General features: G+C 35.5%; 2 protein-coding genes across 5 annotated transcripts in view; one reads left to right on the plus strand and one right to left on the minus strand.

Annotated features, from left to right (window-relative positions):
* Positions 1-700: 700 nt before the first annotated feature.
* On the minus strand, positions 701-5,138 carry sbds (SBDS ribosome maturation factor). Its single transcript, XM_073862599.1, has 5 exons — positions 4,893-5,138; positions 4,594-4,720; positions 2,309-2,509; positions 2,038-2,202; positions 701-1,217 (listed from the first exon to the last, which is right to left on the minus strand). Exons 1-5 carry the CDS (start codon positions 5,021-5,023, stop codon positions 1,089-1,091), a joined length of 753 nt encoding a protein of 250 aa, XP_073718700.1. The 5' UTR covers positions 5,024-5,138; the 3' UTR covers positions 701-1,088.
* A 963-nt stretch (positions 5,139-6,101) lies between these two features.
* The window catches only part of porb (P450 (cytochrome) oxidoreductase b), a 38,961-nt gene continuing 32,809 nt past the window's right edge, over positions 6,102-12,253 (plus strand). The window contains exons 1-2 of one of the 4 annotated variants that reach the window (XM_055195708.2): positions 6,102-6,242; positions 10,483-10,675. In XM_055195708.2, coding sequence (XP_055051683.2) covers positions 10,500-10,675 — 176 coding nt within the window. In that variant the 5' untranslated portion in view covers positions 6,102-6,242; positions 10,483-10,499. Of the gene's footprint in view, positions 6,243-9,489; positions 9,554-9,610; positions 9,735-10,482; positions 10,676-12,253 lie in introns of those variants that run through there. The other 3 variants (XM_055195709.2, XM_055195707.2, XM_055195710.2) reach the window with 3 other exon arrangements.

Consider the following 12,253-nt stretch of genomic DNA (forward strand, 5'->3'; position numbering starts at 1 on the left):
ATATCTTTGGCATTCTTTTGGCCTTCTTGGTCTTGCTTTAAAGTCTGGAGGTGCAAAATTTCATTTTTATTGCGGTTTAAATTTATTGTAATAAATACAAATAATGCAATATAGTATATATTTTATACATAAAATGATCACAAAATTGAGGTTTGTGTTGGTTTGGTGCATACTCTTTAAAAAAACTAATTAATATTACTTTAATTATTATTACTGCTAAAAGGCTTTGAAATAGGAAAACTACATTCTTAGACCCTTCCAATGATGTATAGTTTGTCATGATAGATTTACATGCAAAATATTAAAGTATTAGCATTAAATCAAAACGAATCAACAGATTTATAAATGAAAAAGTTTAATAACAGTAAACAATAAATTCCTACATTTTTAATCTTACATCGAGAGCAAAAAAAACCAAGTGGAGGTCAAATATGGTAACCCATACTCTTAGTTTGTCCTCTTTGTTTAACCCATGCAAGTTAGTGTACACACACACACACCCAGCAGTGGGCAGACATATACTGTGACAGCTAAAGAGCAATTGAGGGTAAGGTGCCTTGCTTAAAGTCACAACAGTCATTTCCTTCTGGCTTTGAAGGAAAACATAAAGATGTTGCTGAAGAAAAGCGAGCTCTAAAGTAATGTTACAAAGCTAGTTTTTTTTATCATACACACAAGCACACACATAAAAATAAACACCTTGCAGTTTAGTTATGTTATTTATTTTCATCCGTATTTATTTTCATTTTATTTGGCACACAACTCAAACAGAGAAACTCCTATTCGTATTTAAATGCAATGATTATAATTCAAAATAAATATAAAAATACGCTATACTGTACTTTATCATTTTACTTTTCATCCTATGCATCTAAACCATTTCTATTTTTTAAAATCCTTTATTGCAACCAAGCTGAAACCTTTGTCTTGTTTACTTTCCTGTCATTTACTTCAGAAATGTTACTAAAACAAGTAATAGCTGAAGAAATATTACTGCTAATAGTTTGTACATGCAGACAGGGCATATAAATAAAATGTGATATAAATAAAATAGAAAATGATCAGTCGTGTTAGAGAGGATCATGATTTTATTCTAATCGCTCATCTCCTTCCTCCACATCTTTGAGACTGAGCACTTCCAGTGTTCCTTTCCCTTTAGTTTCACAGCGGATGAGCTCATCGATCTCACGGAAGCAGCCGGGATCAATCAAACACACCTGAAGGGGAGGGGATAACATAACATTTATTCAAATACATGCATAATCTTATCACATTTCTCCTATCATTCACCACTGCAAAAAATTATTTTTAAGAAAAAATATTCTTAGTATTTTTGTCTTGTTTTCAGTAAAAAGATCTAATCATCTTAAATTAAGATGTATTTTCTTGATGAGCAAAATGACCTAGGTTTTAGACAAAAAAATAAATAAATAATATGTAAGTGAATTTGTGCTTAAAACAAGAAAAAAAATGGAATAAGAAACATTTTCTTGAAATAAGTTTACTTTTTTCATAAACACTTAATTCAAGAAAATTTTTCTTATTCCATTGGCTGGTTTTTTAAAGCTTGTTTTATGCACACATTTGCTTAAATTGGATATTTTTTGTCTAAAAACTAGACAAAAACAATAAGTAAAAAAGCAATTTTTTTGCAGTGTGTTAAGCATTTTCTTTCCTGCTGAAACATTTAAAGGACAAGTTGGGTATTTTACACTTAAAGCCCTGTTTTCAGATTGTTTATGATGAAATAGAACGGTTTTGACTGATATTTCGACATATGGTGCTGGCCTGAGAATTTTCGGGTGTTTCTTGTATCACCTCCCACCTCTATAATCCTTCCTAAAATGCATTAAACTTTTGTTTACAAAGACGTTAACTCAGCGAGTGTTCAGGGGTGTTCACTGATATGCTCACACAAAAATCACTGCAACTTACGTTTTTTCATAAATGTAAAACTTTTGTTGTCGTGTAAACATAGCCTAAGATATACCAAAGGACAAAAAAATTTTTTTTAAAAGACACATCTCTAAAACACACCATCTCAAGCTGATCATCAAAATCCTCACTCTCCACCACCTTTATTAATGTTTTAAACTTTTCCTTGAGCCTCTTCCCATCCTTGGCTGGCAGGACGAAACGTAGCCGCATATGAGCTCTCTGAATCTGAATGGATTCTTTCAGCTGCTTGATAACCTCGAGTGCCTGGAGGTGGCGACATTGTCTTTATTAGTGTGTCTGAGATGAATGTAGCAACATCTATTAGGAATAATGACTGCGTAGCAAACTTTTTCACATGATCATGCACTGCCTGTTGTTTGGTGCTTTTGTTTGCTTTAACAGAGTAGTGAATGTCCTTCATCGCTCTCTCTATAAGGCTCACTGTGTAGGGACGTTTGGTCTCAGGATTTACACATTTTTCAGCCACAATAGTTGCAATGTCCCGAAACATCTGCTCCAACTGACTCTGTCGCTCCTTGTCTGATACCTGTAGTTCTCCTTTAGCTAAAATCTGGAAATAAGTGAAAATGTCATTGAAAACTGAGCAGTATGTGAGGGTGCAGGAGTGGAGGCGTGATTTTGCTTGGTGCTAGGAGCGGGTTTTTTTAAAGTCGGGTGTTGTGGTTTTCTCTCACTCTGAAGTCCGCGCCGCCCATCTGTGACTCAGGAAGTTGCTCAAATCCCTATCGTGCCACACAGCGCCACTCACATAGTTTAACATTAAATAACATCATATTTGTCCCAAATCATTAACGATTAACATTGGCTGCTAACGTATATTTTGCATTTTGAAGTAGACGCTATCTGACGAAGCTCGCGCTATTTAATGTGCATTTAAGACCTTTTACGATTTACAAACCCTGTTAAACTTAACTTTAAACTAGGGGTGCTCCGATCAATGCCGATCTCCACTTAAAATACGTGGCCAATCACTATTCTGAATCGGACATCCGATCTTATTCACAGCTATTTCATGTACTACGGCTTTCGGTCAGTAAGTCCTTATCGATCTGAAATCACTGTAAGTTTGAATCGTTTATAACATGAATGTGAAAAAGCAACACTCGTCAAACATAATCATTATACATATTCTTTATTATCATGAAAATACCTGAAAAAGTTTAAAGAACAGCAATATAAATATATCCTTAAGCCATTTCCTATGGCTGCGTGTCATAGCTGCGTGTGTATTGTTCTTCATCTACAGCGCATTTTAAGTTTCTGCACGAGAGCGCCCCCTAGCTTTTGGATGTAGCGGCATTTCACAGTAATTCATTGAGAAACATAGCAAGCACTATCGGCCGATTGATCGGAGTATCCCTACTTCAAACATAATGAGGCAGTTTTCCGAACAGGGTTTAGATCAGGGGTGGGCAACTCCTGGTCCTGAGGGCCACAGCCCTGCAGAGTCCAGCTCCAACCCCAATCAAACACAGCTGAAAAATCTAATTGAAGTCTTCAGGACTGTTTGGAAATGACATTCAGGTGTGTTTGATTAAGGCCGAAGCCAAACTCTGCAGGACTGCGGCCCTCGATGCCCACCCCTGGTTTAGATTAATGCAGGACTAGGCCGTAGTTATATAAGGACATTTAAATGGGACATACCATGAAAATCTGACTTTTTCCATGTTTAGGTGCTATAAATCCCCGGTGCTTCCATCAACCTAAAAAAATGTGCTAAAGAACAAACTAGTAACTTAGTTTTGGTAAACTATACTCTGCAAGCATGTGAAAAAATAGGTCATTGAAATTTGGCTCCCCTTGTGATGTCAGAAGGGGATAATAATGCCCCTTAATCTGCACTATCCGACCACTGCACTGCCATTTAGTGCAAAGATCAACTCATTTGCATTTTAAAGGACACACCCAAAAACAGCACATTTTTGCTCACATCTACTAAGTTAAAATTTTAACATGCTATAATAAATTATATGGTATCCTGAGCTAAAACTTCACATATACTCTGGGGACACCAAAGATTTATTTGAAATATTAAAAGTGTGTCCTCTTTAAGAAGTTTCAAAAGAAGCTTACAAAAACAATACTGTTGTGCATTTTGAGATAAAACATTGGCATTAATATGTGTTAAGATGTTAGTGCAAGGTGTTTTTAAATTAAGGCAGCTCAAACATGCATTTTATTTTGGGACTAGGATAAGCCCTGACCAAGACACCACCCCAATGACTATAATCGCTAACATAGCGGACTCGTGGGAAAAAATATTGGCTTGAGCATATATTTGCTATGGTCCAATAAAGCACGTTTATGATTTTCTCCTAGTATTGCATATTTATTTTACACTGAATGCATTTTTTGTATAGGGGTTTGTAATTGATATATATATATATATGAAATTTACAGTGGAGTATTAATTAGGTCCACATTTTTCCATTGAGTGAAGTGAATGGAGCAGGAAGGAGTGGGAAAAGGTAAACCCGGAGCGGGGCAAAGTGATTATGAAATGCTTTAAGCGTGGAGGTGAAATGCTTGCCACTTTACTCCACTCTCTGCTCTTCAACTGACGTCATCCAACAAAATAATAAAATATTTTTAAAAAGCACAACACAAACTAGGAAGATCTTATCACAGGCTCACCTGTTTGCATATTTCTGTTAGGTCTTCTGTGCCAAAGGCAACTGACAGGTCATCTTTCTTTGCCACTTGACCCTTAGACACATTTACAAACACTGTGTTTGTCTGCAGTACTTCATCAAGGTCTTTTTCACTATATTTAAGGAAAATATACAAACAAAAAAACAGGAACTATGTTTTTGTATATTATATTGCATTTTTAATTTACTTTTCATAACGTCACACTAGCCCTACGAATACCAGCTGTCAATTAAAGGGCTTTTGATACCGCATGCTTACTGCGTAGATCAACAGAAACATACTCAGCGCCAGATCTCCAACTCATCACTTTGTTTTTATAACACGCTATTTCAAATCGTTTCCCTCCTTTCTTCATCCTTACAACGGCGACATTAGTTAATCTAATTTGGTTAGTAGGTGTAAATATCGACATGTTGGAATTTACTAGGCTTTAAATGATACTTCACTACTGTTCCTGTATCTTCTTCGAGCGTGATAAAAAAATCTAACTACGCCACAGCGCCACTGGAGGACTTCTTCTTCTTCTTCTTTGATTTTAATGGCGACCGACTCCTCACGAGCATTATCTCCTCCTACTGTACTGGATGGCGAATTTGACTTGCGTACGTGATGATTCTGACTTCTATTATCTAAATGGGTGTTTTATTATTCTTTCTTATCTAATACTAACCTTACTCTACCGACCCACTTCTAAACCCACCAGAGAGTGGCTTACTGGAGAACAACAGAAATGAGTCCTGTTCGAGTTCACGCAGAGCTGCGCAGACTCACCGATGTGACATCAAAGCGTCGCGAGAGCAATTGCTTATAAAAATCGGTACATATGTGATGATCATTACAAGTGAGTTCAACCTTGTTCATTCAACATTAATTACTGCAACAACATTATTACCTTTTTTTATATAACAACATTATAACTCTAACAACTGGCCCTTAAAGGAAATACGTCCTGAATGTATCAGATAACATAATAAATAATATAATAATTAATTATATTATTTATCATGTTATCTGATACATTCAAGGACGTATTAATAAGTTATTGTACTCAACTTTTTGCTCCAAGTATCTCTCACTAAAATGTAGTACTAGTTGTACTTGCAGTTTAACCTAAATCGTATCATTGCAAGATTTACACTGTTCAACCTCTTCTACCCATTTGTGTATTTATTTATTTTTTTTCTTGTAAACTGTACTTGTCGTTCAGCACTAGGAAAGGTTACTATAGATTCATGGACATAAAGACACGTTGTGCCATCCTCATGATTACATAACCATCACCCTTAACCCGTTGCACTTTGAGATTGATTGTTTCTCTTCACATGTTGAACTCCATAAAACCTTTCTAGTTTCATCCACTGCATTACCAGGTGAGTTTACACTGAAATCATATTTGGGATTTTGTTGTGATATCAAAAACGCAAAATATAATTACACAATTTACGCACTGTATTCCCTTTAAAACTATTAAAAATCCACACGTATACTTATGACATTTTCCCCCAAGCAAATAAACTCAACAAATATTGACGCCCCCTCTCGGAGGAATGGACTGGTCGAGCGTGTATGACGGAGCGGTGACGTCAGGTTTCCGCATCTAGTGAATCGCTGGTCGGTGTTCCAGAGAGCAGGTAAGAGTTTTCCTAAAACTTGTTTTAAACATATATTTTCAGCTTAATACTAAGCGTAACAACAAACTTAACTTTATTAGATGCGAAATACGCTAGATAACAAATCTGTTGGCAGGTAAAATGCCGCTGAAATTTAGTTGGAAGCGCATCGGTGTGTTTAGTTTGTTCTTTAGTTTCATATAAACAAATACGTTACTCCACACATACAATATGTTTCACAACTTTTTATTATTCCATATATGCTGACTATTATAGTGTTCACTTTGCGAATTACGTTATAGGTGAATGTGTATAAAAATGCTAACGGACATTAACTTTGCGCGTGTGCGTGATTAAGCCAAATTAATTATGGTAATTTGAGTCAAAGTGATGTTAATGTAAAGATGTGTGTGTGATCATCTGTGGCATCAAATATACAGAGGTGCTTATGCAATTAGAAATACCAAAGATATTAAACACATAAAAAAAATATGAAGATCCGCATTAGTTTAATATAATATAGCTTTATTATAAACTTTAATATAGCATCGCCTCTCAAGAATGCCTGGTGTTCTGTTCAATACAATCGTTTTATCAAGAGATTTCTGTTACCAGGTTGATGGCTTGCTGTGTGATGTCAGTTTTATATATCTTGTGTCACTCTGACAAAGCAAACATGTTCAATGGTTAAGATTAAGAAGACAGCATTCGTCTTATGATGAATGCATAAAATATGCTCAGTCATTTTAATGCAACCGGTCACATACCACATCATGTGGGTTTGGCAAACTTAGACATTTTATCATCTTCCTTATTTTGTAAAGTCACAGACATGTTTGCATGTTGTAAGTTTCTGTGTGTCCTTTTACATCACCTTTCATTAAATGTGTTCCTAATGTGTAACTGTTTAAGTCTTTAGAGAATTGTACTGTAAACATGGGTTGGCATAGGAAGTTGCTGTGGTGGCAATATGGAGTCTGATCAGGACTCTGGCATCATTGTATGTTAATTATGGCATAGTTGTATTTTTTGGAGGGGGCCTTCAGTGATTAAAATGATTGAATGCAAAGTTGCTTTATTTTGATCAGTTTGTTGCTTATCTTCATGGGTACTAAAACTTCATTGATCTAAACTAAATTAAATCCACATTACTCTTCATTGCTACAGTAAGCAATCTGTCACTGTACTGTATGTTGGGTTGAGTTGTGCATAGATATGTGACACTGTTTTACTTGGTAAAATTTGACCCTGGACCACAAAACCTAGTAGCACAGGTAGGTTTTTAGCAAAAGCCAAAAACGCTTAATAACAAACACTTAAAATAGCACTTCAAGTGGCTCATTGGCTCGTGATCTTCGAGGAACCATTTTAAGTGCTATATAGCAACTATGTAGTACCTGTGAAGAACCATATTGTGATACATAAAACCATATCTGGTGCTATAGTGGCCACCCCCAGTTTGTTCTTCATAGGTGCCTTATAGGTGCATATAGCACTAAAAATGGATCCCCTATGATTACGAGCTTTTTAGGACCATTTGTTTTAGAGTTTATGGGTCAAAATTATAGATTTATAGAATTATAAAACATTGGGATATTTCCTACCGTAAATCTAGTAACACTTAGACCAGTGTTTCCCAATCCTGGTCCTCGGGCACCCCCTCCCAGAAAGTTTTAGATGTTTCTTTATTTAACACACCTGATTTAACTCATCAGCTTGTTAAGGAGACATGTTTACCATTTTGGAAGGAGGCTGATGAGTCGAGTCAGGTGTTTTAAATAAGGAGACATCTAAAACTTTCTGGGAGGGGGTGCCCGAGGACCAGGATTGGGAAACACTGACTTAGACAACTTAAAAGTCAATTTAATCAATATATTGCAACTAACGATTAGGGCTCCACGTTTCTTGCAAAAAATTGTGATTTTTCTCTGTGGGAAATAAAATCATATTACGATTCTCTCACACGGTTCTCATTTTTTCAACAAAATTTTAATTAATAAAAATTAATTGCGCTTTCACTAGTTCGCCTAGTCTCGCGTGGTCACTAGTTTGCCTGCGCATTCAGGTCTTAATGATTAATGGTAAACATGGGTTTGCTGTCCTCGAAGGGAGCTCTGCACCAGAGCTGTGAACCTGAGGACGGGGCTCGAGCGCCAAGTTATACCCTCTCCAACAGAAACAGCACAGAGGAAAAATAGGGCAGTGAAGGAGGAGATGAGGGATGGACCCGGAGGCCTGAAGGCTGCCTTATATACGCCCATAATGTTGATTGCCAGGCCTAAATGTTTAGGCTCCTCCCATACCTACGTTTAGAACTACAATAGAGGGTATGTACATGACATCACTGACGGCGAGAGGGACTGCAGTTATACCCACTGAGTGGCAAAAGACAGAGCGGCAGCATTTGAGTACAGCGTGACATCGGCGACAACACGGTGAAAACGCGTCGAAATGGGAAACAGCTGTTGTGCGATAGACTCTACTAACAGATTAACAAGAATTCTGAGCTATCTTTTTACAGACTGCCAAAAAACACCAAAATGAGAAATAAATAGATTGTTCATGCCAACGTCCACAGACCACAGGTGGGTTGATAAGTTGCTAGCGTCACTATCAAGCAGAGGTTTTACTTTCTACTTAAAAGTATTTTTTAAGTATTTGTATTTTATTTGTGTTTTTCTTTGGAAAACATACATTCCAAAGCATATTACCATAATTTTTATTCTATTACATTTCATAAATACACGTGTTTGTTTTACATTTAATATTTAAGTAACATACTTTTAAGTAAAAGTACACAATTTTAATGTAATTAGGTATTAAATAAATTTTAATATGCAATATTACAGAATACACAGTATGATTCTATGCTTTATAATGTAGTGAAGTAAATTTTTCCCAATTCAAACACCCTAATAAAGCACAGATGCTTGGAAAATGTAACTAATGTAACTTAGTATTGTCCACCTCTGCAATCAAATCCAACTAAATTTAATTTAAGCTGATAATAGTCCGTTTTACTGGCATTTTCCCAGCAGCCGCTATGAAAACCAGCCATTTTGTTACATGTTTTGCCACTCAACTGGGCGAGCTCTCGCGGAAAAGTGACGTCAATGCATACCCTCTATTCACTAGTTCACCTGCACATTTAGGTGTTAATGATTGAAGGTAAACAAACTTTGCTTGCTGTCCTCGAAGGGAGCTCTGTACCAGAGCACTGAAACTTCTGAGAGCGTGAACCTGAGGCCAGGGCTCGAGCCCCAAGTTCAACCACCCCAAAACAATGTTTGAGGGACAGCAAGTTGGGCAGGTGCCTGTAAGTCTTAAGTGGTGTAAGTTTAGGATTAATATCCTCTTTCTCCCCCCACAAATAGGTAGAATATCATCAAACCTTTCCTTCTTCCTCTTATTGTAATCGGGCTATTATTCCGGGGCTGTAACTCCTGTGGGAAGGTAGCCCAGCAGATGAGATGATATGAAATTTTGCAACTAGTCAACAAGAGTAGCTTCATTGTACGTGTCCCTGGCCATCACAGAGTGTTTGTCTTTGAGTATGTCTCAGATATTGTATTAATACTTTTTTACTGTTATTGTTACATAGATGAGTGGGTGATTCTCACGAAAACTTGGTTTTAAAAATGTCAAGCATGAAAATGTAAAAATTGCTTAAATGTACTTTTTCCCACATTGAAAAACAAAGTCTGGAGTAAATAAGAACATTAATTTAAAAACTTTTACTTATCATTTAACACTTTTTGTAACATAATTTTAAAAATCTCATTACCGCAACAGTCACAAAACATCAACACTGACATATTTTCAAAATGACATGACAAACCTGAAAGAACATAATTTGGAGATTCTGCACATGCATTTAAAATCAAAGTATTATGCTTCTATTAATTAAATTAACATTTAATAAGCATCTGTTGCGGTAATGATAATCAAAATGTCGTGTAAGCATTCTGACAAGACAATATTTCAAATTAACTGTAAAAAAATGATCTTACCTGGTAGCCATCTTGAAGTAACTGGTCCATGTGCTTGGTCACTCAAAATCAAACTTTATTAAAATTCTGTATGTGTGCTTAAACTGTTCTCAAAAAGTGTTGCGGAGGATGAGAACATCAGGCATGGACACATCATTTTCCTAATTTTTCTTCATTATTATTATACATGAATATTCAGTTAATATTTTTTCTGTCATCTAAAGTAGTCTAGCAAAACATCTGCTAACCAAAGTGAATATTTCTCAATCCAGCAGTGCTCGTCCTAAATATGGCAGACGTACAGCCTGAGTCGTCCACTCAACCGGAGCTGATGGATGAGAATGAGCCTCTCTTCAGTAACCTAGACATCTTCCTCTTCACTCTCATCGCTGGCCTGCTCGTCTACTGGTTTATCTTCCGCAAGAAACCCGAACCCATTCCTGAGTTTAAGAAACTGGAGACTACGTGAGTACCTGAGAAAATAGGTCTTGAATCGTATCTGTTCTGTGATGAGGTTATATGAAATAGTTTTTAGTTGAAATGCTTGTGTCAATGCATTGGGCCAGTGCCACCCTGGCCCTTATTTAGCCTCGCAACTGGTGAGGAAGCAAAGCGTCAAGATTTGTTCTTATGCGCATCTTCTTTGTGTTGAAAAAATATTGCCTATACAATAATAATGACTGATAATATATTGTATATGCTAATAATATAGATTATATATAATAATTAGGGCTGGCAAAATTAACTTGTTATTAATGCATTAACGTAAATAAATTTTAATGACACAAATTTTATTAACGTGCGATTAATGCATTGCGCAATTTCTGTTTGACCCTTGGCCTAGCCCGTTGTTGGATAAATTGAGACGCAACCTTAGACAGTAATATGAACCCGTGATGTCTAAATGAGTTGGAATGCGCACAGTTAAATTTGAAGCTACTTTTTAGGGGATGGAATTTTGGTTTTCATAAAAATAAAAACATTAAGCACTTTTTTGTAATTTTCTGGGGGGGGGGGGCAGTGTTAAATGCTTAACTAATACAAGGATGCATGTCCATCCACTTGTGCATCTGAGATTTTGGTTTCTGTTTTAAAACATGAAGGAATTAGAAAAAGTGCAGGATTTGCTTGATGTTAAAAGAGTTATTAAGAGAGATAAAGTTTGGGACCTGGTTGATCTTGGTTGAGTGTTATTAAGGGCAACAAGAGTCGAAAACAATCTTACACACGCTGACTGACACGTCAAAAACATTCATTGATATTGATATCTGTTAGTTTTAACAGTGATTTTAAGGTATGGATGCAGTAATTTTGTTTTTAAAAGTTAAAAAAATCTTTAACTGGATTTTTCTTAAAATACATTTTCACTAATAATAAACATACATTTGCATAAAGCATTTTTTTCCCTGCCCATGTTGATTAGAGTATTAGAACATGAAAAGTGTTAAATTAAGGTAAAAATATAGAATTTATAAAAATTTGCTGGTTAAGTTTATTTTTGTTTAAAAAATTATATTTTATATTAAATATTTTAATAATTATAATTATTATTTATTAAATAATTATAGCGTACGTGATTATCACGTATGTGTAGTATTAAGTTGAATTTTTTTGCACATTTAGAAGAAATGATTTTTGAAACAAACGTTTTTGTTGAATTGTGATTTGTTTGTGAAATATCCGTACGCACATCTCAAGCACAAATTCATGCATGCATAGTGAATGAGTCCCATTATCTGTTAATTTTATGAACATTTCAGTTCAACGAAGTGCTCAATGAAGTGCAAAATTCACATAACTGTTAAAAAAACTATTTGGAAAATTCCTTCATATTAATACAGTACACTGTGCCCTATATTTACAGATTTTTTTAGATTGTGGAATACTCACAAAATATTCATCCATGGCATTTAATATTTTAGATCTCTTTATACTTCTTTCTTTAGAAAAAGCCTCAACAAGGTTGTAATTGTTAACATTTAGTTAATGCATTAGCTAACATTAACTAACAACGAATAACACTTAGTTCATGTTAGTTTATGC

Source organism: Misgurnus anguillicaudatus, chromosome 24 (genome assembly GCF_027580225.2).
Source record: "Misgurnus anguillicaudatus chromosome 24, ASM2758022v2, whole genome shotgun sequence".
Lineage (NCBI taxonomy): Eukaryota > Metazoa > Chordata > Actinopteri > Cypriniformes > Cobitidae > Misgurnus > Misgurnus anguillicaudatus.